Source organism: Cygnus olor, chromosome 14 (genome assembly GCF_009769625.2).
Source record: "Cygnus olor isolate bCygOlo1 chromosome 14, bCygOlo1.pri.v2, whole genome shotgun sequence".
Taxonomy (NCBI): domain Eukaryota; kingdom Metazoa; phylum Chordata; class Aves; order Anseriformes; family Anatidae; genus Cygnus; species Cygnus olor.
Window position 1 is genome coordinate 1,605,288 of NC_049182.1, and position 27,967 is coordinate 1,633,254.

General features: G+C 50.4%; 2 protein-coding genes and 1 long non-coding RNA gene across 3 annotated transcripts in view; 2 read left to right on the forward strand and 1 right to left on the reverse strand.

Annotated features, from left to right (window-relative positions):
* Positions 1–16,917, forward strand: part of SHROOM1 (shroom family member 1) — a 29,820-nt gene extending 12,903 nt beyond the window's left edge. The window contains 11 exon segments of the mRNA XM_040573939.1: positions 4,824–4,975; positions 5,083–5,366; positions 7,079–9,885; positions 10,897–10,967; positions 11,266–11,316; positions 11,650–11,746; positions 12,958–13,131; positions 14,359–14,424; positions 14,426–14,632; positions 16,334–16,370; positions 16,373–16,917. Of these exon segments, the coding sequence (XP_040429873.1) occupies positions 8,077–9,885; positions 10,897–10,967; positions 11,266–11,316; positions 11,650–11,746; positions 12,958–13,131; positions 14,359–14,424; positions 14,426–14,632; positions 16,334–16,370; positions 16,373–16,587 (2,727 nt within the window). The 5' untranslated portion in view covers positions 4,824–4,975; positions 5,083–5,366; positions 7,079–8,076 and the 3' untranslated portion in view covers positions 16,588–16,917.
* Positions 16,918–17,585: 668 nt separating this feature from the next.
* On the forward strand, positions 17,586–18,559 carry LOC121078146. The gene is made up of 3 exons (XR_005824462.1): positions 17,586–17,906; positions 18,243–18,390; positions 18,489–18,559. It is a non-coding gene; the product is annotated as an uncharacterized LOC121078146 (long non-coding RNA).
* A 6,192-nt stretch (positions 18,560–24,751) lies between these two features.
* SOWAHA (sosondowah ankyrin repeat domain family member A) lies at positions 24,752–27,739 on the reverse strand. Its single transcript, XM_040573940.1, is given in 3 exon segments — positions 24,752–25,538; positions 25,541–26,707; positions 27,715–27,739. Coding segments are annotated over 3 exon segments (1,893 nt in total). The 3' UTR covers positions 24,752–24,837.
* Positions 27,740–27,967: the final 228 nt, after the last annotated feature.

Consider the following 27,967-nt stretch of genomic DNA (forward strand, 5'->3'; position numbering starts at 1 on the left):
CCGTGGCTGTAACACTCTGCACGACGGAATGTAATAAACCAAAGGGCGATTTCCACAGGCGAGGCAGGGGAATCGTGCGTGGACGCGGCTTTGGAGCCTGTGATGTGCCCGGGGCTGCCTGCCGCCTCTGAGGCGTCCCGGCTACGTGGCAGCCAGGTAAGTGACTGGGGAAATCGCCTCTTTGGCACTCTGCAGGTTAATTGATTAATTGCTTCTTAATCTACAGATAAGTGCGTGTGTTTGGGGAGGGAGAGAGGTTCTGCGAAACGCAGACTGCAGACCTTGGAGGGCCCCAGGGCGTGTCTGTTGTGCTGGCTTGCTGTCCCCGGGCTCTCTGCACAAGCAGATGTCCTTTCATCCGGACAGTGCCCACGGCAGCGTGTCCCGGAGCAGCTGGGGGATGCAGATCCAAGGACCCAGCTTAGTGCAGCCTTTGTACGATGTCTGTACGTGGTTTGAGCGCTGCCAGATGCACCTGGCCCTGCCCACGGCCAGGGGTGTCTGTGGGCATCCCGGCAGCAGCGGGCAGGGCTCTCTGCAGAGCGGGGCACAGAGCACGGACCCCGGGGTACGGGGGCTGGCAGAGCTGCTGGCTGTGTGCGAGGAGGGCGATTTGAGACCCACCAGCCTGTGGGAGGTGGCAGGGGAAGAAGGGTGATGTTGGAAGGCAGTGTGTGGAAGTGCCGTGCTTTCTGTGGATCCTTGTTCCCTGCCAAGGACTAACTCAGGTCTCGGGTTGCTTCCTGAGCAGCATCTGGTGCCTAAGTCCGTCAACTCCCATCCAAAGGCATCTTTCCTGTAGCAGTCAGCAGGGAAACAGATGAAGGAGCAGGAAATATCCTGGAAAATATTAAAACCATGCTTTGCGATGTTGAACCTGGGCTCCAGAGCAGCCTCGGGGCCGTGCGGTTACACACAGCCTCCTGAGCACCAGGGCTCAGCCTGCGCATCCCGGAGTGAAAGAGATGAGACTTTCACGGGGTGCTGCTCACTCCTCGGGAACGCACGTTCTGCGTGTTTGCCGAATAAACGACGTCTGGGTCTGTGTTAAATGCTCTGAGCATTGCCTTTTTTCCCAGAGTGAGCTCAATATGTGCTTTCCCCAATCCTTTTCCTAATCACCTCCTGTCAATTTTGCGGCATCTGTCTGAAAACTGTTTCGCAAAGGTAAGCAAGCGTTTAATTTCTGCCTGGGATCGCGAGTAACTTGCGTTCCGCCATCAAACCTGTGCTAATATAACTGGCAGGTATTCCCAGATCAGCTTCAGCTCCTAATGGTTTCTCATGGTTTGTTATGGAAACCAGCGATAACAGTGTTTAGTGTGAGTAAGAATAAATGCTTGCGAATTTTGTCCAAATGAAAGATATGGGAAAATACTTGAATGCAAAATGCTTGCCAAAGGAATGGGCCGGTCTGCTATGCTATGTTTCCCTTACATGCTTTGTGTTTTTCTTTTATTCCGATGGAATGCTCTGTAGTAACTGGATAATACATTTCGGTCTCCCTCAGCCCAGCGGCAGGCACAATTATGGCTGACGTCTGGATAAAGGAGACTGAGCACAGGCATCTTCTGGAAAGGAATAGTTTCAGTTTCTTATGTCAAAATAAGAGAGTTTAAAAGCTAATCTTTTTTAAAAATCAAATCAATTCGTCATACTAAATTTGTATACAAGAAGATGGAAGTGCTAATACTGTTGGCTAATTATATTTCATACTGGCAGTGTGCTACGAAAGAATGGGACAGCTGCGTGCTTTACTGAGGCCAGCAAGTTCCCACAGAAATTCATTTGTGGGTAGCAGAAGTGCTTAGGAGGCAAGATGCTGGGTTCCCTTCCCAGAGCAGGACTTCGTAACAGTTTTGTGGTGAGGCGCAAGGTAGCACAGCAGTGACGGTGTATGACTGCATCTGCAGAATAAACTCAGCCACACAAGGAGGAAAGTGCCTCGGGCAGGCTGAGAACAAACTCACCTGGCCTCAGGGCCGTTCTGCTCCGTGTCGCCGAGGCCGCTGACCCTTTGCCGAAAATGTGGTTTTCTGCTCTTGGTTGTCTTAGGCGTATTGGGAGTGTGTGTGAGGGGTGTGAGAGCTCCGTATTCAGTTTGAATTCTCTTTTGTGTTTCCTAGGATGTTAATAATCTAATCCGTAATGAACTTGCACGTGTACAAAAATCAACAGAATCATTAGATTTTTTTCTCTTAAACTTTGAGCTCATTAGAGTCTCTAGTTCTTTGATGCTCTTGAATATTTTGAGTCTGTTCTTGGATGATAAACTTGTGGGATTAAATGAGCTCAATCAAGCAATAAGAAAAAGAAAGGAAAATTGTAGTGAAAGAAGAAAGGATGGAATGGGAAAGATTGGAAAGACACTCACGTGTTTGGGCTGAAGCAGCGATTTCTGACAAAAGCTGTTTTTTGTGAAGTGCTTTCCGATGTAGAAACAAAGAAGGTGTTTGGTGTTTAGTAGATTAGGGAGTGATGACGATGGAAGCCAGGAGACATTTTTGAGGCTGAGTAAAGAAAGTGAATTTGAGGACAATGGGGAAGTATGCGGGGGTGCCTGCTCTAATGAGAAGGTCAGGCTCTGCTGGGCGCTCAGACAAGGTCTCTCTGCCCGGGCTGTGAAGGATTGCTAAACCTGACCTTCCTCATTAAATCCTTGGTCAGAGATCGGGCCGTGGCTCCCAGGTCCAAGATAATTTTATTTGGGCTGCAGTCTTTTTTCAGCCGAGCAGTCGTGTTACTCAGAGGACAGATGTGTCGGCAGCGAGGTGCCCTCACCTTGCAGGAGATGTCTGCAGGGAAGGTGTGTGACCGACCGGCTCGAGGCCAGGCAGAGTTTCCGTGCCCATCAGTAGGAGCCCGGTCCTTCCGCGGAGAGCGAGGCAGAGCTGGGTGAGGGCGTTTAGGAAGATTTATTCACACGCAATGAAGGGATCTTGAAACGCGTTATTATTTTCATCTTCCTTGAAATTGCTCGGGACGTTTTCATTGCTCCAGAAAGCCAGAGGTCTGTGTCTGTGATTTCACTTGAAATGTTTACGTTCCTCAAACTGTGGTGAAATTTATTAATGTGCACATGAGTCATAAACCTCCTCTAAATCCCACTTAGGCTCTGTCTCAATAATGTCTGACACTTTGACTTTCTTTGGCTCCCAGTAGCAGGAAGTTTCCCACTGGGCCCGTATGAGCCAACCCTGCAAGTTTGTCTGTGGGTTTTGATATACGGCATCCCTGGCGGCTGTTAGGCAGCTCCCTGCACGGTCGTGGAAACTGCACTAAATCAGGAATCCGTTTTTTAGAGACTTCAGACATCTCTGAAGAAAAATACAAGTTAGCAAAGGTGCATTTTCCAGTCATCCAAAGGGGGTGCCATCTGCTGTTTTCTCTTATGTTGCTCTCCTGTAAGACAAGTTTGAGACCTAAAGTTGAAAGTTCTAGTTTACAAATTAGAAAAAGAAGGGCGATAAAGCTGAGAGTGACTTTCAGAGATGCTGGCACGGGGACAACCGTACAGACACGCTTCCCTGGATGTGGTGTCCTTCTCCTCCCCTCACCCTTTATCATGTGAAAGCGGTGGAATTTGAAGACTTCAGACTTTGGTCTGGAATTTCCGCAAGTTTCACAGTGCGGCCAAAGGACCGATTCTCGCTAAGATGCGGCGTGTCTGGAGAGAAGAGAGATGGGCACTGGGACTGCGTGGGTCACCCGTGTCGTGCGTGAGCGTGGATTTCTGCCCGGGGTGGCGATGTGGGAACCGTGAGTGCAGCTGCAGAGCAGCACCCTGGTGCCCCCCGGGATGGCCGGGGAGCTGCCTGCTGAAGCAAGGGTACCACGGATGTGTTTTGGTAGCAGTTACATCTCGCGGCCCGTGAAACGGACGGATCAGGTGCTGCAGTCTGTGCAAGTGATTGGAATCTGAAGAATTTGGGCTAATATTTACACGAAGTGTTTGCCCTTTGATAAGCAGCGGGTCATTCACAAACATGAACATGACATAATATCGGCAGGTTGGTCGCAGAGCTCGCTTTGCGTTTCACACACTTGTCTGTTTTGTTCTTCAGAGAACAGTTGCATGTTGTAGTTTGATACAGGTTAATAGCTGTGGGGCTCTTGCCTTTATTTCCACGGAACCATTTGTCTAAAAAGGGCAGTTCTACGGAAATTGCCTTAGTAAACTTTATTGGAAGTGAACAAATGAACGTGGCTGTGACAATAGTATTTTTTCCTACTATTATCACGGTAAAAACTTGGAACGTATCTTGTTTTGATACATCAGACATCATTATCTTGGAGAGTGCCCAGCCTAGTGCCCACAGCATCCCCCGGGTTTTGTTTGGCCTCAGCCCCCGGCCTGCTGTGCAGCAGTAGCCGATTGCCTTCCCTGTTGAGGTCCCGATTCTCTTCCGTGCTTTTGTTCGCCTCATCTCCTTGTCAAATCTACAGAGCAACGACTTCATGTTCTGTATTTGCAGGCTGCTTTGCATAGAGGGCTGTGCTCCGTGTACAGGCTCCTGGGCAGAACTGCGGTAAATACAATAAATAAAGGGATGGAAGTCAAGCCTTTTAAAAACAAAACAAAAGCCAAGCCAAAACAAAAAAAGCACCTTTGTTTGGATCTTAATAGCTGTTAGGGGCTTTGTTACTTTCCTTGGGCATCTGGGATGACACAGCACACCTTCCTTCATCTTCCTTTGTTCTGTGTCTTTTGTTATATGCCCTTTGTTCTGACACACCTTTAATTCTACGTTTTTCTTTTTGCTTTTGGAGGTTTACAATGAAAATACTGAGAGCTTGTCAGGAATGTTCGCTCTGTGTTACAGGCTTGCCAGGGCACTTCTAAGACCCAGAAGCAGTGTGGTCCATGAGGGTGCTCTACCACCTACCAGCTGAGGAGAACAATAACATCGTTGTTTGACTTTTTGCTTCCAGAGCTCAGGAAACATCTTTCCAAATAGGAATGACGAATAGGATGGTAGGTTTTCCCTAAGATGTGTTTCATTATCGTGTTGTTTAAGTTTTAGTGGAGACTTCTGGAGCTCAGTGCATCACGTCAGTCCTTATTATTTCTGTCGCTTCAAGGATGTGACATTGCCGACTTGTACGTAGGCTGAGCAGACACGCAAGATCAGAGCCATGGCAAGAATGGGAGCAGAGGGTACCAGAGTGGAGAAGAAAGTTCTCTGGCCTATCTGGCACTTCTCTGCTGTCCAGGAGGAAAGGCTGCAGGTAGCTCAGACGAGAGGCTGCCAGGGAGGAGGGAACGTGCTGTGAGCTGCCATCTCCTCCTGCGTCCTGCTGCAGGCACGACTCGGCGCTTGCTGCTGCTTTTTCCAAGCCAGGTGGTCACACCTTCAGCTTCTAAGGTACAGAAATAGTTTCCTGTTATTTCTGGTATTGTCATAAAACCCTGAGACACAAATTCCACTCTTTGTTGCTGCGCTCGCTGTAAATTGCAAGCAGAGGTAGCTGGAAATAACGAGGGGGAAAGGTTCTTAGGAAACACTGCTGTAGCAAATCACGAGAGCTCTGTCACTGATGCACGTAAAACCGCAGCACAACTGTTATATAAATTCTATGCATAGCTGCGGAAAGTCAGAGCCAACTTCTGGCTGTAAATCAGGGCAGCTCCATTAACTTCAGTGGAACGGTGCCAGCACATCCCAGACAAAGCCTTGGCCCGGCCTATTCATAGCAGTCTTGGGGGAATCGAGCTGCTTGGAGAAGGTCCACTGGAATAAAATTTTGATTAAAAAATGGAGATAAAAGTGACAGAGGAATCTGCCTTCTGGTTCTCTCGTGGAATGTGGCTCCCACAGGGTTTCATCCTGTGCAGCTCCCAGCGCCTCCAGGTACACCCAGGCTCACAGAGCTCACCGAGCGTTCACTCTCTCATCTGCTTTTCTTTCTTGATGGGTTCAGAACATTCAAGGCTTTCCTTACGCCAGATTTCTAAGGTTTTTACTTCCATAAATTCTTCAGTACGCCGATGAAAAGCATGGGAAATTTCACCATCAGCCACTGAGGCTTTGTGTTTCCTATGAGACAAATTTCACGGCTGCATTTTAGATCATCTCTAGGGAGAGAGAAAACTTCAAGTGTCCATGAGTTGATTTCTTACTGAAATTTCTGAAAGAGCCCGGCAGAAGTTCCCACTTCTTGGTGGTATGCTCCCTTCATTTCTCAGAAACTAGTTAATTTATTTGCTGTGCCCCACAAGTCCAAGTTCCCTTTATAGATTAACTTGTGTATTTTGGCTTCCATCCACCTCTTCCCTTGGCTCAAAATGAATGATACCAGGACTGTCTTTGAAACAAGGCAGGAATGTGAAGGTTTTTGATTAAACGGCGGCATCACCGCTGGAATCTCCCCGCCAGCTTTACGAGGCCCCGCTGCAGATGCGTGTTATTGGGAACGGCAGGCGAACCTGTGGGGAGTTCCACCTTTTTCAGGAAAACAGGCATGCGATATTTAGTTGGTAGGACTTGGAGACAGTTTGCGTTTCTTCAGGTGTGTCACTGTGTAAGGTAAGTGCAGCCGTGTAGCTGCAAAACCTCGTGCTGTTTCGGTGAGGGCCACGTCCGTCCGAAGGAGAGCCAGGTGCTGACCCAGGGCTGTGAGCATTTCTGGAAGCACAACCGAAAGTCACTTTGAAGCTTCAACCTGCCAGGTGTGTGTTGTATTCAAGTACCTCCAGGATTAGGCAGCACCTGAGCTGGGGTTTTCAACCTCTCAGACTTATTTCTAGACAGATCCAGAAACTAGCTTTGAATCCGGCCCTTGATGCTTTGTAATTGCAGTGAGAGGACATCCTCTAATTATGTATGTCATCTTTTAGATTTAATGAAGATCTCAAAAGCTCTTGTTATTGAAGACTGAGTTCCTCCGTTTGTGACAGAGGAATTGATCATTTCAATATCCTGATAATTGCTGAAGCCATCTAGCTACTCTGAACGCTGTTTTCAGGTTCTCATCACCAGCATGTGTGTGATGCTCTGCCTGGTCTCCCAAAGTGCAGTTGGGATCCTCCCACTGAGTCTTTTTCACATCTCTGTTTTTTTAATTTGTTTTATTTTAGGATCCTCTGAATATTATTGGAATGTGACTGCGGTGCAAAATGTACTTTTTCAACAGCTCAGCTGTGGACATCTAATCAGACCGTTTCCTGGAAAGGCTTCAACATGGCTCTGTCTGGGAATGAGATAGAAAGATGGACTCATGGGCAAGGCAGCCAAATTGGAGAGCTGGTGGAGCCCGCAGCCTCCCCTGACAGCAGTCGGCTGTCGCCAGTGACATCCCTTGGCAGCTCGGACCATCTCCTGCACCTCCCTGGAAGAGCAGACTCTGCTTACAGCTCTTTCTCAGGGGGATCAAACGTTCCAGAGTATCCCACCCCATCGTGCTATGGTGAACACTGCTCTTTGCCTCCCGAGCAGGTACCGTACATGGACTCAGAGTATGTAAGAGGCATTTATAATCTCAGCGCAGCGAACTCTGATCTCAGATGGCTGCATCCACACAAGGCACCAGACCCGAGCATCCGTGGCATCTCTCACAGCGCTGGGCTCGCGGGGGGGCTGTGGAAGCACTCCTTCCCCCGGGGCTTCCAGCCAGGGACCGCTGCCCCTGGCTGCACCGCCACCCTCTCCTCCTGTGCGACTCGACAGCTTCAGGGTCGCCAGACACCTTGAGAACACGAGAGGGAGACGTGACTCTGGAAGTCTCAGCGAGGGCAGTGCGCAGCCAGCTCACGCGGACGTGTCGCGGAGCCAGAACAGGGATGAAATCCCTGAGCCAGACGCAGCGGCAGCCGGGAGAAAGACTGTGGAACACAAAGGCTGGTGGTCTGCTGGTTGTACAGACGGGGTGTCTGTATCAAAAGGTCAGGGGCTAAGGACAGAAGAAAATGCAGAGAGGAGCCCAGGCCAAAAACCTGTGAAGAGAAGTAATCCCCATGTTTTCAGCAGGCCGTCTTCATTCATTTTTCAAGAATATTTAAGGACTGACTCTGTGGCTAATGTCTCTAAAATTTTTTCTGCTTATAATTCAGCTCATGCTCATAAAATTCCTGACGAGATGAACTCCAAGCCCTATCCTTCAGGGCATGCCAGCCCTCGCACAGTTAATGATACACAAGAAGACAAACAGTACCCCTGCAGCGTGCGCAAGCCAACTTTCAGAGAAGCAGATCTGCGAAGCGCGGTGCCAGAACCCAGCCGGTGGAAAGGGTCCTTGCTCTGCGCTCAGTGCCCGCTCCGCGCCGAGCTGCGTTCAGACTTGGGTCGGGATGTGTTTGAGGACGTTTGTGACTTAAAATACATGGAGAATGCTCTTCTAACTAAAAGTGCATCCAGGAAGCTGAACAGTTGTAGAGATGAAAATCAGTGCTATAACTACAAAGGAGAGATCGGGAGCGGTGCTGGGGAGCCACTCCTGAATCCCCAAGCCAAAACACAGAAACCATCGGTGTCCTGCAGCTACCATGCTGCAGAGTCAGCTGGTGCCGACCAAACAGCTTTGCTCAGACCAAAGGAGGATTCCACATCACAATTTTTAAATGAAGTCAGGAAAGAAAAACAAGCCAATAACAGCAGTCCTGAGCTCAGCATGCACCTAGAGCAAGAGGAAGCTCCTGCTCCCTATCAGAAATATCAGCCTGAACTTCAAAAACAGCTCTCGAGAGAGCTGCGGGACGATCTTGCTGGTGAACAAATAAGCAGACGGACGACTCCCATGCTTTACTACCTTTCTGGGGGAAAAGCCACCAACATCCTGCACCACCACAAGCTCGCCCAATGTCGAGAGGGCTCAAGGAGCTCACCAGAGGAATTTCCAACGAGCAGCCAGGCTCCCTCGGTGCGGAGTGTAGAGATACAGAGGGAAAGCAGCCAGCGCCAGCCAGCCAGCCAGCACCACCAGCGTGCCGATGACGGTCTGAACGAGACTGAAGATCTCGTTCTCGGGAGTCCTGCTTCATCCATGGATGAGAGTTTCAAGAATGACTACAGAGAGAAACTTAAAGTGGCTCAGAAAAAGGTTCTGAGAGAAACCTCCTTTAAAAGAAAAGACTTACAGATGAGTTTGCCTGTTAGACTAAGACAGAAGCCCTCCAAGAGGCCTTCAATCAAACACCTGAGATCTTTCTCATTATCCGGCGCACATGAGGAAGCCAAACTTGCTCCTTGTTCCCCCTCTCATCTAGAATCCTTAGAAAGTTTCAAAAGAGATGGAGAAATAAAGAGGCCACAAAGGGGTCAAACAGGGGGAAGGAAAAGGGAAACAAAAGAGGAAAAGAAACTGTGTTATTCTGAGCCTGAGAAACTCGATCAGCTCGCAGACAAGGAAGTCCCGTGGAACCAGGTCATGGGTGAAAGGACTGAGCCGGACACAGAGGCAGCCAGGAGAAAGACCCTGGAAAACAGAGGGAGGGCACTTTCCAGCTCAAGTATCTCCCGGACGGAGCTGAAACAAATCCAGCACACCGCGCTTGTTGAATACATGGAACGAAAGATTAGCCAAAGACCAGGAGGCGCGCAGCACGTCCCGCTGCATAAGCCGCCCCTGCAGAAGAGGCCTTCGCTTCCTAAATGGCCTCCTGGCAAGGCTTCCAACCCCAGTGGGAGCAGGAAGATGCAAAGCGATGAGGTTTTCTGCCAAGCGTTCTCTGAAGAACCACCACCAGATGTTTTCCTCCCTCCGAGCGTGGCCAGCAGATGCGGCCCCGGCTCTGCTGCTGGGCCGGTGTCCTCGGAGCCCAGCCCCTGTCCTGCAGCCGTGGGGAGCCGCGGCCCTGAGCAGGCACCGGCCGAAAGCCTCCCTGGGGCTGGTGCTCCTGCTGCTGCCCCGGCTGCCGAGAGGCCCGAGTCAACGCCTCCTGCCGCCCAGGTGAGAGGGGCTGGGACAGGGGCCGCTCTGAGAGAGAGAACGGCGGGCAGTTCGCGTGAAAAACCGCTGAACAGCAGGAATGGGGACGAAGGCTTCATTTTTAACACGTGGTAGAGAGATGAAAGAAGTCATGGAGAAGGCACGCTTGCTTAATCTGTAGGAAGTGCTTTGTAGTGGTTGGAAAGCAGAGCGAATGCTGTTTTTTGCAGTGTGCCGGAGAATTAATTAGGGGAGATTTTGAAGAAGTGCTACCAATTTTGATGCATTAATGATAACAATTCGTTATTCTCAAGATTATGTAAGGAAGCATTACAAGCAGCAGACAAACAACGTGTGTGAAGAGCTGCAGCGATTGCGTAAGGGTGGGAACTGCAACGGCCGACTGAGCAGCGTGCTCGGTCCGGGCAGAAGCACTCGTTATCATGCAACAAGTGTGCAGTTTTAAAAAGGGGTGGGGGGGAAGGCTTCTAGCTAAAGCTTACCCTTTGGGAAGTTCCTGAAATGGCTGAAAACCAGCTAGAGACCTGCCCATCGCTTTGCTTCTGCTGTGCTCTGCAATCACAGCCCGGGAATTCAGGAACCTTTTTGGCTCCTGAATTTGAAGGACAGTGGCTGTCAATGTTGTTGCAAAAGGGAAGAAAAAAAAAGGTGGTCAGGAAAGGGATACTCTAATATGCTACTGAAATTACCCAACTGAAGAGACTCCTACCAACAGTGGCCACCTTCTGAGTTGTTGTGGGGGTTGGTGAGAGCAGAGCCTGTGCTTTGTTGCTAGCCGTTACTTGGTTTTCCAGGAAAAATAGGTGGATGCTACCTAGAAAGAGTCTAATGGCATCTGCATTAATAAAAAGAGACGGACAAACTTAAAACACCAAACAAACAAAAGACCCAACAAAACACCACCTTGCTGAACCTACTCAGCTGTTGGCTGCTGCTCCTGGGGATAACAGACAAGGGCGTGGAGCCGAGGCAGCTGCGCGGTGCGAGTAGCGGTGCCGTTCTCGTTTGCAGGGCGCGGACAGATGGGCCAGCGGGGCCGTGTCACCGTCTCAGCCTCGTGAGAGCTGCCTCGGCATCCCCAGGTAAGGCTGCGCGGGGCACGGGGGCTGCCCCCTCGGTTTCTGCCGTGGGCAGCCGGAGCGCAGCGCGCCGTGCGCCCGGGGAGCGCCTCCGGCCCCTGGGAGCGCAGCTCCCCCGTGCGACCTCCGGCGAAAACAGCAGCTGGGGGGGGCTGGGGTAGGTCCGGCCTTAAGACTTTAATAAACAGAGGAAGCTGGAAATGTGATGACGGTTACTTGTAGCTGCTTAAACGGCCTGCAAAAGCATCTGTTGTAGAGGAAGCGTCTCAAATAGAAAGGAACTTCTGTCTTGTTCTTACAGTTTCCACGATCAATGTGGAAGATGGATGCCAGAATCACAAACAAGACAGTGACGTAACTGGACGCTCTTGTCAGCATGCCGAGGAACTAGCTCCTGAAACCTCTATTCCTAGCTCAAGAAGCAGCGGCCAGGAAGATGCCCAAGCGGAAAAGGAATGCGGAGCTGGATCTCCGAATGGCAGTGCTTTAACGAAGTGCCCAGAGCAGCAGCTAAAGGCAAGTGATGCTGCAGTGCCTCAGGAGAAAGGAACGTGCTGCCACGCATCACCAACTCAGTCTCACCAAGGAGACAAAGACGCACCCAAAGGTTTATTTGCAAAGGAAGCAGCCGTGCTCAACAGCCAAGAAGATATTCTGCAGGAGAGAGAGACAATCCGTCCAAAAGGAGACTGTGGTCTGCTGAGGACCAGCGATACGAAGAACTTGCGATGGAGATCGTTGCCAAAGACAGTTCTCTGGTTGATATTCTCATGCCTTACCCGGTGAGAAAAAATGCTCTGGACCTGATGGAGGGTCTTTTCCTGTTGATGTTTCCATGCTGGATAAATCACACAGAAGAAAGGCAGATGTACAGCATGCGCAGGGGAACGAGTAAGTAGACCAAAACAACTAACTACTAGTTTAAGGTCGTATGGTGCATGAATATTATGTATATACCGGTGCTAAGAAGACTCGGGGATTTTTTACACTTGGTTTGTTACTGAAATATTTTAGTTTTCTGATTTATATGTCAAGAAATACCTGAGGCTATAAGTGCGTAATGGAAGAAACCTGGAGTAAACCACACCATGATAGCTGCATGCAAACAAACAAGCTGCGTGCATGGAAAGCAAGAGAAATCAGCAGGCTGTACATTAGTAGATGGGCATTTGAGGTATGACAAATTTAACCCAATTCTGCCAGGGTAAATTTCCTGCTGTTCAGCCAGGCCGTGTGGCTCCCACACCACGCCTTTTACAGATTTTGCAGATCAAGGCGTTCAGCAGATTCGTCCACTCCTGAGCCTGTGGGAGTGGGAGCTGGGGCTGCACATAAGGCCAGGAGCCGGCCCGGAGGTCCCTGCTGCTGAAGGTGGCAGGAGGCGCTTTGGTGGCCATGCTGATGTGTTGTCAGCAATGTGCTGAGCTGGGTGCATCAAAGCCAGTAAAAGACCTTATTGAAAGGGACTATGATAATCCCGGGCTACAATTTTTTTTGCTCTGCATCTTTTAAAATGTTAGAAAAGTCCCTGCTGTGGGATGAGAGAAAGGTGATTCGGAGTAGAGATGCATAAAACCAAGGGCATAATCATAGAATGGTAGAGGTTGGAAAAGATCTCTAAGATCATCTGGTCCAACCTTCAGCCTAGCGCTGCCAAGTCCCCCATCAAACCATTCACAAAGCACTGCATTTACATGTTTTTTGAAGACCTCTAAGGATGGTGACTCCACTACTTCCCTGGGCAGCCTCTTCCTATATTTCACAACCCTTTCAGTGATTAATTTCTCCTAATATCCAACCTAAATCTCCCCTGGTGCAACTTAAGGCCATTTCCCCTGGTGCAATAAGGTCTCCCCTGAGCCTCCTTTTCTCCAGGCTAAACAACCCCAGCTCCCTCAGCGCCCCTCAGACTTGTTCTCCAGACCCTTCACCAGCCTCATTGCCCTTCTTTGGACACGATGTTCATGAACAGAACTCTAAGTGTTTGTCACAGGTGTTTATTTTCTGTACAAAAAGCAGGAAAAGCAATGGAGATGTGCCAGAAGAATGTTCTGAACCCGAACTCAATGCCAAGCAAAGGAGTGACAGTCCCATTTGTAAGGGAAACCAGACCCCAAACCGGAGTGGAGATGACACAAAGGACCTAGATGACATCACGTGTAAGAAAGTAGGTAGATGGCCATCAAAGGAACCGTTGTTTCTTCACCACCACAAAGTTATTTATGCCACATTCATGTACTGTGGGTGCTCCTATTCATGATGTTTATCCCAGTAACAATGTTTCACGTATAACTTCAAATCATTTATTTTTCCAGTAGTAATTTCCTAGTGAATTGGCAAATTGACCACGAGCAGTGGTGTTTAAATTCTGCTTGGCTTTATTCAGATCTCTCCTTCCACACACTTACCTTCAGCAGGTCGTCGGGGATGGCTTGTGTCCGAAACGAGCCCGCAGGGTTGGTTATCCCTGTCCTCGCACAGCCAGCTCCTGTGCAGCAGCTGGCTCAAATCTGGTTTCAGTAGGTGTAAAATTCATTACAGCTGGCAGCGTAAATAAGAAATGGTTTTTACTCTGAGAGAGCTGGCAGCAGTTTCTGTATGTTACAAGGGTCTATTAATTTCCATACATGCAGCAAGTAAAGGTAGCATGGACGTAGCTGGACTCTGGTTCTAGGGATAGACACAAGGCATCTCGGAAGGGTACATGTAGCTTTGAAGAATTAAATTATTTTTTTTCCCTGTAGAAATTTGGCCATAACCTCTCTCAGGGTAATTATAGTCTGCCTTCCTGAAGTTCCTCCTGCTGTGTATGTGGTGATATTTTCGTTACCTGCTGTTACTGCTGCTGCTCTTTATGGTGACATTGGTTGATTTCCAAAAAAAGCTGATATCGCTCTCCCACTCTGATCTTGGGGCCTCTCCCCGTAGTAACACTGCGGCATTAGACAGCCTTCTCCGCTTGCTTTGCTACTAGGCACTTTGCTCACTTGCATCCACTGAAAAGATCATTTTTTTTTCCGTGCATATTATAAATGAAATTCCAGTCAGTTCTTGTGTGGTAATAGAGCTGTGGCTTCACGGTCACGTCTTAGACAAAGCCACGTGTATACACGTTGTAATCTTTGTTGTAGTTTACTTCTGACTGTGGTTGAAGCTCTCAGAGCTAGGAATTATATCAGCAGTTAAGGCGATTACCAGTAATTTGCTTTTTAGAGTCTGAGAATTAAGTATACCTAGGATGATCTTTCTTTTTTTTTTTTCCTTTTCCAGAGCTTGAAATTATTTTAAGTCTTAAATTCGGCAAAGATGACATGAGAAAATTCCCTTCTTTATAAATGACACGACTTCTCTTCGGCGATAAGCCCCTTGTGATTTTTTTTTTTCCCCTTTGCAGCTGGAACTCATCTCCAGCCTGCGCTCCAAGCTGCAGGCGCTGTGGGAGGACAGGGAGCTCGTCCTCATCGGAAGCCAGCGACTGCGCCGCGCGTGGCAAGGAGCTGGAGGCCACGGTGCACGACGTCTGCAAGCCCAACGAGTTTGAGCGCTACCTGATGTTCATCGGTGACCTGGAGAAGGTGGTGAGCCTGCTGCTCTGCTTGTCCAGCCGCCTCGCCCGGGTCCAAAACGCCATGAGGAAGATCGACGGCAATACAGATGCCGAGGAGAAGGTGGGTGAGGAGAGCACAGGGTGTTTAATTTGTTCACTTTGCGTCTTTCAAGGTGGGGCTGTGCTCTGACAGCTCTGAACGGGGGGTTGTACCCGACCTGAGCCAGCCGCTGCTTGGGCAGCGTTTGGTAGCGGGCAGTGAGGGGCTGGGTCTCCATGGCCCAGCACGGACAGTTTGCTGCTGGAGAGCCCTCGTGCACACGCAGCACCAGCTCTGCTCTCGCAGCAGGGCGGTGGCATGGCAGGAGCAGCAGGACCTTGGGGGCTGAGCTTTTGAACCCGTGACCATTCGTTCCCTCTGCAGCAGATCACAACCTGTGCTTCAGAGGTGGTTTGTTTCCCACTGGTAACTGCAGCGTGGTAATTACTGCTGTGAAACCTTATTTCACTTAAAGGGGCACGTCTGAGCTATAGGAGCGAGGAGGAAGATGTGGTCACAACTTCAGATAGAATTTCCTGTAGTTTAACTCAACCGGCCACTTTTGCTGGAAAATTAGGAATTGTCCTCATGTCGCCAGGAAAGCTTTTCAAGTCTGAATATGCTTTTTTTCTAGAGAAGACAAGCTGAGTTTATCCTAGGAATGACGGTTTCCTGCTGTCCTTCCTGCTTTTAGACATGCTTTATCAAAGCAATACCTGCTGCTGTTATTTGTTTGTTCAGAAATTAGAAGCACGGTGTTACTGCTGGGATTCCTGGAGCTGGGCGGCTGCCGACCTTTCGTGCATGTTGTAGAGGGTTTGTTGTAGTTGGAGCACAGCGGGGCACTAAGAATCCTCCATGCAGAGTGGGTGTAGAGAAGCAGGACCTACCTGCTCTGAAATGTCTGTCAAGTTACGTGAATAATTCTGGGCTGCATTTCACACCTAATGGACTTTGTGCTTTGTGGTTGGCAGGGGGCTGCCGTTTCCTTAGTGTTATGTTTGTCCTCTTCATGTAAATACATTAAAATCATTTATTCAAGACTTGGAATAACATGCTCAGTAAAGGCTTGTTTATGTGCCAATATTTTTTGCAAGTATCTCCCGGTCGCTGTAATTGCCCCGGCAGTCTTGCTTTTTGATTCCAGCTGCCGCCCTCAGGACGCAGGTGGTGGCAGTTGCTCTGTGCTGTTTAGGGACTTGGTCCTGAAACCAGAGATTTTCCAGCAGTGGAAAACTTTTATCCCTATGAAAATCATTACAGCTGAAAGAGAATCAGCTGAAATGTGAAAGGTGTTAAAATCCCATGGGACAGGCAAGGCTTGATGCTTGTGGGTTTGGGAAAAAGAAACCTTTGAACAGTTACTGTCTGCCTCACAGTTATTTTAGTACACGTGCATTTAATAGAAGTAACATGATATTTTTTGTATGACATTGGCGCTCTGGCCACAAACAACTCAGAAAATTACAAAGATGTGTGCTTAAAAAACTGCTAATTGAAAGAAGACGGATGCAGGATACTCTAAATTAGCAGAATGTTAAGTACATTGATTTTGTCCTGAGGGCAGCATGGAAGAAGTGAGCCTTGATGGGATTTACTGGGTGTCTTTACCTTGCAAGCCACAAGAACGAGTAATTTAATCTAGAAAAAACTCATGTGGAACACAAGCCCACAAGAGGAAGTAATTAAACTAAATCGACTGTGGCTTCCAAATTACGATCCAGAGTCTGCCAGGAACGATGAGTTTTCACAGCGTGCTGCTTTGTTTTTTCATCCCATTAGCAATCGCTGAACGAACGGCACAAGCTCTTGTCTAGACAGCGGAAGATGCAAAAGACCTAAAAGAGAACCTGGATCGCAGGGGCAGAGTGGTCTCTGGCATCCTTGCCAAATACCTGACGGAGCAGCAGCTCCAGGACTACAGGCGCTTTGTGCAGGAGAAGACCTCCTTGCTGATCGAACAGAAGGACCTCGAAGAGCAGATCAAATTTTTCGAAGAACAGTTAGAAAATCTCAAGGAGAGCATCCCCCTCTAACACCCTAACGGACCGTCCGTTTTGTACCCGTAATTTGCGACGTTTTCCTGGGAATCCGTGCGCGCTGACCGCCCTGGGCTCACGCTGATGACCTGTGCGATGCTGTTAGTGCCCCAGGACCGACAAGTGCTTAGAGGCTCGAGGCACGCTCTGGACACGCTTCCCCCCTGGACGGGCCAACTGACAAATCCTGCAGTGTGTAGCAGGCTGCGTTCTGAAATGACTGCTAGGATGTCTTATTCCTCTAAATTTGTCATGTATTTCCCCTTGTCGTCTGTCCGTCTGTTTTCCAGATTGACGTAACTGCAATAAAAGAGCAGCACAAGTTTGCACCTCGTGGGTGGTGAGTGTTTGAAATGGAAAACGATGCGGGTGTGCAAATCTGAGCTGAGATTGAACAAACCATAGGGAATGCTACGGATCGCTTCGGTGAAACTCCTGCACTTGTTTCTACTGCTTATGTACGTGACACAGTAAAAATACATTGCAATGGAAGAAAATAATCATTTTCTTAGTAGTTGCCTTCCACAAGTACCTCCTGGCTCTGCGCAGCCCAGGTGGGCTGTTCAGTAGCGGTCTTCTTATGAGGGCAGAAAAAAAATGCCAGTAGGTGTTGTACCATCTTAAAAGAACATTCTGGGAACGTTAAACTCTGAACTTACCCTGCATGCTGTGTTTGCAAAGTCCTCGCTATGCTTTTGAAGTGTTTATTTTCAAGCAACGCCTTTGGGGGCTGTTTTAAGTAGCTTTCAATTGTCAGTGTGCACAAGGAGTGCTGAACGTGGGGAAGAGCTCGGCTGCAGCAAGAGGTAGGTGGGAAGAGCGAGGAATAATTTGGTTTCAATGAGGCTTTGTATAATTCCCTTGGCAAAAATCTTTTAAACTACGTTGTGTTTTGAGTCAAACCAGTGATGTTGCTGTACTTAAAATTTGAGTGATTTTTTTTTTTTTTAAAGTGTTCAGTGAGAGGAATATTCGGTGTGACTGCACACCTCGATCATGAGTGAGGCAGCTAGGAATCTACTCAGGTTTCTTCCACGGGCAAAACAGATTTTCCTTGTTCCCCGATGCCAGGCATTACCAGAAATGTTTACTAGCGGTGCCTCTGAGGTCGCCAGCTGTTCTCACCTCTGCCTTCAGAACAAACGGACGTGGTGTTAGGTGCTTCACGGGGTCCAACAATAAGGGTTTGCTCTGTGGCTGTGGGACTTCGGTTTGCACTTACACAGACGTACCTGTAATCGACAGCCCTGCTCACGTTTATGGAGAACAACCCAGCGTGATGTACCCTGAGTAAGGCTGCAGAGGTGGCTTCAGAGGTATGTCTACAACGCTCGCCAACTGCCAGTAAATGTATTTGTAGTAAAGGGTGCAAGGGGATGGTTTAGAACAGTAGTTTTGTCCTCCTGATCTGAGCAAAACGGATTGTGCTTAATGCTGGATCCGCTGTTTTACCGGACACAAGTAACTCCAGCGAGCAGTGCCCCCAGCTGTTCAGCAGGATGGCCACTTGGCTTCATTTGAGCTCATTGGAATAAAAAGTTTGAAGTTTCTGGGGTGGTTGAAGAATGGGGCAATGTGTCAGTGCCAGCTGACACCACTACAAAATCCGCAGTCTCTCCTAGACTGATCAAAATGTGTGGTTCCTCTCCTAGCTGAGGAAACCAACTAGTCGGAATAAATCGAAGCTGATATGTGCCTTGAGGTGAAAGGATGGGTCTGCACCCTTCAGTTTCTCTTGGCTTTTGGTCCTTGGTGTCATGGGGAAGACTTTGGCCACTCCTACCACGCTGGCATTCACAGGTATGTGGTCAAAGAGCAAAAAGTAGAAATAACTTCTACTCCGTGTTGCAAAAAGTCAGTATCTGTGCTCCTTGTTACTTTTCTAAACTGAATTTCAGGCAAAGTGAAAATGGATACAGCGATGAAATCGAAACCTCTTTGCGGCAAGCAGAAACAACACTTGCAAGGCACCAGCAGCTCTGGATGTCAGGTGGGTCTCGATTTTGATGCTGATCGTCTGTTATTGATTTGTTTCCAGTGGCCAAGCCCAAGGCATTGGTGCCAGCTCATGCTGGAGGTAAGTCACAGAATCACAGAAACCGTCTAGGTTGGAAGAGACCTCCACGATCACCTAGTCCAAGTCGCCAGTGCAGTACTCCCGGAACCCTATGTGCTAAGATGTGGGCTTGTGAAAATCACAGTCTGATGGCAAAACACAAATGATGATTTAACCTGATCCCAGTCTTAAGAGCTTTGCAGAGCATCCCTTCTAACGCGGAGGAGCACCCCAGGTACTTCTGATAATGGTCAAGAGGCTGTGGTGGCTCAAAATCGCTCTGTTACTTGCAAGAGGGAACTTTTAATTGCCTAGAGCCAGAGAGATGAGCACATATAGCAGTGTGGGATAGAGCAAGTGGCCAGTGGAAGGAGAACATGCGTTCTGCTCGTTTGACAGCGCCTTGGCAGCGACTGCGGGAATTTTAGAGGTAGTGGCTCACTTAGGATTTGATTTAACACCCACTGCAATGTGTGGGAGGTCACTGCTGGATCAGGAGCTGCTGTTTCAGCCTCAGGCACTAAATTGAAAGGATTTTATTATTTCTGTTTTTTAAAACCCTGGCCTCGTTCTCTTCACGGGGGCGTTATGCTGTTGGACTTGTGCGTGCGGAGCTAATTAAGGAAGGGAGGGGTGCAGGGGTTAATGCAAATGTACTGCAGAAGATGTATCTGGTGCTTGTGAGAGCTGCGCTTAATAACTGGGAGGATGTTCTCTCTGCTTTGGGAATTCATGGCAACCATCTGAATAAAATTTTAAAAATAAGCTCAGAGCAGCGTCGCAAAGCTAATCTTCTACACCCTAAGGGAGCCCACGTAGACGTGGAAGGATAATCAGGCAGTGGGAATCGTGTAACCTCTGGGTTTAACAAAACGCACTCAAGAAGCAGCTCGTGAATTTCCCCATTAAACAGCAGAAGGCAATTAAAGGTTGTATGAGAGATTCTAAAATGTCACATGAGCCTCGCAGCTGAGTCATCTCACGGATAAATCCACGGAGCGGAAGTATGGGCTGAGCCGATAGAGGCTTGATTTGCAGAATGAGACACTGCTGAAATCGTGTGCAAACAGCCAGGGGTCTTTGTGACGGCCTTCAGCCCACGAGAAGAGAACAGGAGCATCCCACAGCACCTCACCACGTAACCAGGTGTGAAGCAGTCCCTCGTGACGTCCCTGCCTGGTGGCAGCTCCTGACGTGGAGGCTCCCGCACCCCATTTGGGGGTCCAGCTGGCTGCCCCCTCCTGCCCGTGAGGTCGGTGCCACGCGGTGTGCACAGCGGGCACTGAGCGGATGGCGGCAGCAAACGGGGCCGAGCCACCCCCACATGGGCAGAGGTGCACGGGCCAGAGGCTGCTTCGAGGGGAGCGTTCCCACCAGTTGCTGATACAAATTTTACCAAAAAACTTTTGAGGTGCAATTGGTGGCTTGGGCGCGCCCTTTTAGGGGCAGTAAGACCCACCTGCTTGTGCTGGGTGGCTGCCGCGCGTGGCTTCTACGGCAGGTCTGTGTCAGGAACCCTGTGAGGTGTAACAGTGCTGGATAACTGGAATGAGTTTGGTGAGAGCAATACAGGAGCAATTTATCTCTCTAAATACTTTTTTGGTGCTAATCTGGTTTATTTTGCACTGTCACTCTTACTGCTGGTGGCTAATGACCATGTAGGGTGTCTCCTGATGTAGCTTTTCTGGTCCCTGACTTCGCAAGGACCGGGAGGCCGGCAGCCGCTGGTGGTGGTGGGATCCAGGGCTGCACACTCCATCGCTGTCCTCAGCTGTTCCTCAGAGAGGGAATATGAGCTGAAAGGTAGGAAAGGGGAAACATGACCAGCTGTAGCTCTTCCTGCTGGGGCCACAAAGCACTCCCTGGCTGTTACATGCTGTTTTCCTGGTGGCGGGGGACAAACATTTAGACGCTGCAGTCAGGGACAGAACCTGAGCCCTGTAGAAGGGCTAGATGTGCGTGACGATTTGCTTTGTCTTATAAATTAGTGAAATTAGCCTTGGCCCGGAATGGAAAGTGAACGTTCCTCATCGTGATGCAGAGCTTTGGATCTGTGTCGTCCTGCTCTGCCCCTGCAGTCCCACCACAAACAAAGTGCTGTTCGTGCCCGTGCTACGTGCAGGCCAAGTCAGTGTTATTAATCTCTTTATGGATGTATAGGGTCCCACATTAGCACAAATCAGTGGAATGAGCAAAAACAGCCGTGTTGCCATTTTACTTTGATTAATATGCAAATTAGGAAGCAAATGCATCCAAGGAATGTAGGTCACGGTGGAAATGTGCAGAGCACAAGAAGGGGAGAGCAACGAGGAGCTCAGGGGCACTGTCTCATGCCCTCACCCCCCCTCGTTCATTTTGCAACTCCTGCTGGGTCTGTTGGCAGTTATGAAGTGACTCTTCTGATGGACATTTTGGTGAGAAAGCCAAACCTTGTAAAGGCTCCTTCGCAGGGCAGGGTCGGCATTTCCAAGGATTTCATGCAACAGCTGTTGTATTCAATACTCGTGAGAAGAGACTGAGACAGAAAAAGTCTACCTGAACCTGCCCACAACTGCATTGCCTCGTTCTGATCAAACAGCCCTAGCCTGGAGGACAAAGTCTGGCCTTTTGCGCAGACCACAGCTTGGAGCTTGTTTGTGAACCTCTCCGGCGCAGATTGCTGAAGCTGATACTCCTCAGAACCTGTTGTGCTGGTCAATGGCAAGTTACAGTTACAAAATGACCGGAGTCAGCGTCAGACAAACATTACTTTGGTGATCTCTGCTGCTGCTAAAGTAAAACCTACACCAGTTTCATTTGTGTAGCCACTTCAGTGAGCGTGGGGCATTCACAGGTTACCAGTGACTCTGCTTGTGTTGCCTACAAGTCTAAAAAATTACCTTGATTTTGATTTAAATACCCATAACTGCGTGCTTTACAGAAGTGAGCAGGGAGATGATCTCCATATTACAGCTGGAAAACTGAGACGGGACAGGTAGGCAGACCAGTCACCAAGGCAAAACAACCCCCGGCTCCTGAATCCTGGTCCTGTGTTGTGCCTGCACCCACCCTTTCCAGCTTTAAATCGCTGCCAGCCCTCTCCCACCCTGTACGCCATTTCCACGCAGCACAACCAGAGCCCAGGGGCAAGGTTTTTTTTTGTTTTTATCCTTTCCTGCGATCAGCTTTTGATGGTGCAAGAGGCAGCCCCCGGCTCTGGGCAGGGCCACAAGCTCGGAAGGCTTTGCCTGGCCGGCGTGCTGTCCCCTCGCGGCGCTGCTGCGTGCTCACGAAAGCCTCCTGGTTAAACTTTACAGCTGTCATTCATTCATGTCAAAGTCCTGTCGTGTTCAGCTGGGTTTGGGCTTCAAGGAGTGAAACGTGAGAAGCTGCTGTTAAGCTGAGGGATTCATGAAGCAGTAGTGTGCTTAGTCTCTGCCAAGATACTCCCATGATTTGCTAAAAATCCCATGCCACGTCCCCCCACGGTGTACAGCAGCACACGAAACCGAAACCAGGAAAGCTGAAGGACTGGTTTTACTTCAAACCGAAGGTGATCCGTGTTTTTGTAAAAAGGACTGGTTTTACTTCAAACAGAAGGCAATCCGTGTTTTTGTGAAATGGCAGCGGTGCGTTCTCGGCACCTCTGAGTGTGTGTTTGCACCTGAAGGCATGCAGCACGGGGTGCACTAATGGCGGCCCGCCTGAACACTATCTTTTCCTTAATGTGCTCAGCAGGGAGAAGTGAGCTGAGTCACGGCACAGCCTCGCGGGCAGAGCCTGGCCTACCCCACCCGCGTGGCACTGCCAGCCTCGGCACCCCCCCGGCATCGCAGCCCTTGGCCAAGCACCTCCCGGGAACGCGGCGAGGACCAGGGCTCCTCCAGCGCTGCTGGGGGCTCTTGTGGCACGCCAGTCAGTCGTGGCGAGGCCTCCGAGCAGAGAGGAACGCAGAACTTCCTCGATGGGGCGTGTTGCAACAAAGCCTTATCGCAGACGTGACTTCTTCTTTCTGCCCTGACGCAGCAGCGCAGGAGCTTTGAAACCTTCTCCCTGCTTTCTGAAGGTGAAGTCGTAACCACAATTTGCAGTGGTTTTTGGGTTGTTTTTTTGAACAGAAGCACTCCCTCCTCATACCTTGCCTCTGCCTCAGGTTGTTTTTACTCAAAATTAGCACTAAAAATTCAGGCACATGACGTGACTACATGCTCGACTATACCTATTCATAACAAACCTCCAAATAAGACTGAGTCAATCCGGAGACAGCTTCCAACTCGCACCGAGGCAGCCTCAGTTCTGTGGGCGCCTCAGAGGTAAGGCAAACACACACGCACGCTTCTGTGGTTTCAAGAGCTACAGCAGGAAGGTGTTTAATGTCACTAAATTGAGAAAGGATTTTAAAAACAGAGCGACAGACATTTTTCCTGGAACTCTGCGAGCTGACCCCGCAGCACAAACCGCAGTTTCAGATGACCGCACCGGTCACTGGTCACACCAACAGCTACGGAGCAAACAGAACTTTTTTTTTTAACCCTACTCCAGACACAGAAGTCATGAGGTGCTTGGTCATTATCATTTGCGTAACAACTTAATTAGTTCTATACGGAAGCAGATGGGTGCAGAATAATCCCATTCTCTCCCGAGAGCAGCTGGCTCGGACCCTTCTGCGCTCAGCGGCTGCAACCAACGCCAGGGACCGCGGGGCCAACGCCACAGGGAACGAAGGCAGCGCCTCCACGCCCAGCGCGGTCCTATGAGTGTTTGGGAGAAGCCAATTACAGACAAAGAGAGGAAGTACAAGGCGTAATTCAAGGCTGGTAACAAAAACCAAAATCCACGTTCCTGAAGTCACTGACTTGGAAAGAAAGGCAAAGCATGCAAACAAGTGTTTGGGTACAGAAACCCAAACACCTGACTGGGACCGAGAAGCACAGCAAGCACAGAACTGCCGTCACCTTTGTCACCTCTGAGTTGTGCAGCTCTGTTGTTACGTTTTTAGATGAAAAATGAAGCGGTTTCAGCAGACTGTGCAAAGCAACCAGTTTCTCTTCTTAGCTCTGCCTCTTCATTTCAGGTTAACTTTAGCCAAATAATTTAAAAAATAATAACAATCTCATTGCAAATCTGTTGCTCGCAGTTAGCATGCTGTTTGGAGCTACGTGTAGTTCTCTCTATATAAAACAATTATAATACAAAAGAAAAGTAAGTTTTAGATCAGTGATTCATGCTGTTGAGATATACATTACTTTAAGAGGTCATGCAGACATTTTATCATGAAACACCCAATGGAACACAGTCCAATCTTTTTATAAATATTCTTTGTAAGTAGTCCAAAATCAAGGTTCAGATTTTAAATAAAAAGAATCAGACATACAAGCCTAACTCTGTTTCCAGTTGGCTGCTCATACTGCACAGGATCTGAGTCCTGGTTTTTCACTTCAAACATCAAAAAGGTTTTCATTCAGATTAAGCGATAGAACTACAGTCAGTTTAAGCATTCACAGTTTTGAGACATGGTTAGTACCACCTGGTCAAAAAGTCCCTCAGGAAGAGGGGGGAAAAAAAAAAAAGGCTAACCTAGGCTTCACAGTGAGGTAGACAGGTCAGAGTGACTGAACAATGAGGGTTTTTTTCTTTTTTAACCTCTTAATCTAATAAAATGCTTTAGGCAACAATTAATGTTAGTATTTCTGGTAGTGAGAAATTTCGTTTTGAAAAAACACAATTTGAAAATACACATTTTTAAAATAGAAATATTCCTCCTCTGTTACCAAAACATTCAGAAACGCCATAGAAAACTATGCATCTTTCCTCTAATGCAAGCCTGCTAGATAACAAGCCGTGTTAAAGCAGCTAGCTACCAGGCTGCTGTTCACAGTGTAAAATATGCAGTTCTTTACCTTAGTTTGGCTCTTCAGCTGAGGAACACAGACCAAGAAAGCTGCACCTTAAGCATTTCAACCTGTCTACACACAGAGTCTGTGGTCTTAATGCATCAGCATGGTACAAGGGCTATCTGTAACATTCCCTGTGCAGTTTCCTTTCCTCAGGCTTCTGAGCACTGGGGCCTTTAAGCCAGACCGTTACTGGCTCACTTGAACTCACTTCTAAGAAGAAAGACGTGGAGAGAAGAAATCCAATTTACTTCTTCATGAGAAGACCAAGGCCCCCAGTCACAGTATTGAACAATTCCGATCCCCAGAAGGCAGAGGCTAGTGGCCAAAGAACAGCTCAGAGACCGGCCGGCGTTTCACAATGACCTCTTCTTGCTCCTCCTCCTCTACCACCTCAGAGAGGGAACAATACGAAGGGAAGCTCCCTCTGGTCTTTGGCTTCCTCCTCGGGCCTGTCGTGGCAGCCAGGAGCTTGTTCAGGGATGAAGGCTTCCTTAAGCCTTTGGTGAGGTCATAGAAAGCCATGTCATCGGATATGACCCCCAGGAAAGTGCTGGTGGAGCTCAAGATGGAAGCAGCAATCTTGGTGCTTTTCTTTATGGGGAGGGAGGTTCCCCCAGTGGTTTCGAGGCTGGGGTCCCCCAGCAAGCGCCTGATGGCAATGGAGGCCCCTTCCCTCAAGCACTGGTGTGGCTTCTTCCCGCTGTAGTCCCTCAGGTCGGTCTTGGCGTGGTAGCTGCGGACCAGCATGCTGATGACCATCTCCTGGCCGTGCATGGCGGCGAGGTGGAGCGCCGTGTAGCCACCATGCGACCTGGCGTCCACGTCGACGTGAGTCCCCTCCTTCTGCGCCACCTCGATGATGTTCCTCACCATGTCGCAGTTGCCATTCTTGGCGGCCCAGTGCAGGGCGGTGAAGCCCGAGATGAAGTCCCGCCGGGCCGCCAGGCTGGCATCGCCCAGCAGCAGCCCGTGGAGCTGCTGGGACCACTGCCCCTCGGCCGCCATCACCAGCCAGCGTGTTCGGCCTCCTCCAGCGGCACCGCCGCCGGCTCCTCGCTGGCCCGCGGGGTCTTGGGGACCCGCCGCAGGTTGGGCGAGCGGCACCCGGCCTCGTCCTCCTCTGGCAAGGGCGACAAGGCGGCTCCGGGCTCCTTGGGCTGCTCTGGGGCAGCGGCTGGCGACGGCACGCAGCGCACGGGCAGCATGCAGGGCTTGGGGACCGGCTCCCGACGGGTCCCGGACCCACCGGCGGGCAGGGGCACCCCGCCACCGCCGCTCCTCTGGAAGAGGCCACGGAGCTCGGACACGGCACGGGGCGACGGCTGCTCCTCGGGGGGCGAGCGCAGCTCCTCGGGGGGCGAGCGCAGCTCCTCGGGGGCCGACGGCAGCTCCTCGGGGGCCGACGGCAGCTCCTCGGGGGGCGACGGCAGCTCCTCGGGGGGCGACGGCTGCTCCTCGGGGGGCGACGGCTGCTCCTCGGTGGGCGAGCGCAGCTCCTCGGGGGGCGACGGCGAGAGCCGCCCCTGAGGCGGGGGCCCGCCGCCGTCCATCGGGACGCCCCCGGGCGGCGGGGCGGGCCGCAGGTGCCGCCGCAGGACGACGAACTTGCCGTCGTCGCGCTCCTTCACCACGGCCACGGCGTTCACCGAGCGCTTGAAGAGCTCCCGCCGCTCCGCCCGCTCCGCCGCGTCCCCGGCGGCCTCCAGCAGCGGGCGGAAGGCTCCCACCAGCTCGGCGTTGCGCACCCGGCCGCCGCGCTCCCGCAGGAAGCCCAGCACGGCGGCGGGGCTGAGGGCGAGCTCCGCCATCCCGCCGCCGCCGCCGCCGCCACAGGTGGACGAGCCGCTGCTGACAGAGCTCCACCGACGGCCCCCGGGGCGGAGGGAGGCCGCCCTGCGCTGGGAGGAGGCCGCCCGGGGTCCGTCGGCTTCAGGCACCTGCGGCCGCTCCCGCTGAGGTGACCGGGCCGCCCCGCCCGCCTTCCTCCTTCTCCTCCTCCTCCTCCTCCTCCAGCGGGGAGCGGCGCGGCCCCGCTGTCTCCTCCCCGCGGGGCGGCGCTGGGCCGCGGGCACCGCCCGGCTCCGAGGCCCCGGCGCCAGGTGAGGGGCCCGGCCCTGAGGGGGCTCCTCGGCCCCCGCCGCCCTCCTCCTGCGCCTCCCGGCGGGCCTGAGCCGCGGCCGCCGGGCTCCGGGGGGGGGACTTCAGTTTGCTGGGGCTCCGGGGCAGGCAGGAGGCAGCCCTGGAGCCTTCCCCGCGGGCCGTGCCCGGGGAGAGCCGTGTGGGTGAGGGCCCCCCTCAGCCTGCTCCGTAGGCAGCGCACACGCTTTGTTGATTTATTCCTCTTCCAGCTGTCTAAAATGATCGGTTTGTTTCGATGTCAGCAAGCTGGTGCAGCTTTAGATAGCAGCCACCCTGCGGGGTCAGCTCTGTGGTCCCCAAAACCCTCCCTTGTTCTGCGGGCTCAGCTGCGAGTCCTTTGGGTCAGCGTCTGTGACCTGAAAATAAGTCAAAGATAGGTGGATGGGTCAGCGTTTTGAAATAAGTTCACTTATATATGATGCTATATATCATATCCTCTATGTTTATCTCTTATCCGTATCGTATCTGCACCGTACACACGTGTCCATGTGTATCTATAAATGCCAAAACCTTCACAGCATGCCCGCACCTATTCATGTGCATCCGAGAGAGGAGACACCTTCTCTTTTCATAGAGAGAAGCTGTCTAACTGTGCTGCCATATCAATTACTTCTGCTTAAGCGCTTCTTTTAACATAATTATTGTTCTCAATTCTACAGTAAAAAACCTCAGACAAATGTCTTTTCCCCAGGGGAAGGAGTAGGACTGAAGACCTGCTGGAGAGATGACGTTCAGCCTGCAAACTTGTTTTCTCCTCAGCTGAGTGTTGCAATTGAGATCACTAAATTGATTCCTGAATGACTGAACGGTTTGTCTAGGAAAACAGCAAGAGCGACTGAACACGGAATGAGCAGAGTCAGTGTGGCATGAAGACAGATAAAAGTAACTGCACAAGGATGGATGAGCAAAACAGAAAATAGATTTTTGTTTTCACCATCTTGGAGCTTGAATAAAATGGAGTATCAGCCTGTGCTAAAGTCTCCATTTTGAAGGCAATTCAAGGTGCAGCGATCTCCACGCGGCGTACCTCTCTGCTTTCCCGTTGAGGCTGACCTCCTTTCTGCCTCTTCGCACCCATTACTGGTGGTGGGAGAGCCTCTTCCTGCAGATTGCTCAGTCTTTGCTTGGCAGCCTTTCTCCTTCTCGCTCCATCTTTGTGCAGATCTCTGAAAAGCTATTTTATCTCTTGCTAACAAGCTGGCGCCGAGCCAGTTCCTCAAAATCATTTTGCTGCTCTAATGTTCTTTCACATAATAGCATGTAATCTTCATGCTGATTGTAGCAATTCAGTATTTCCATGTGAATC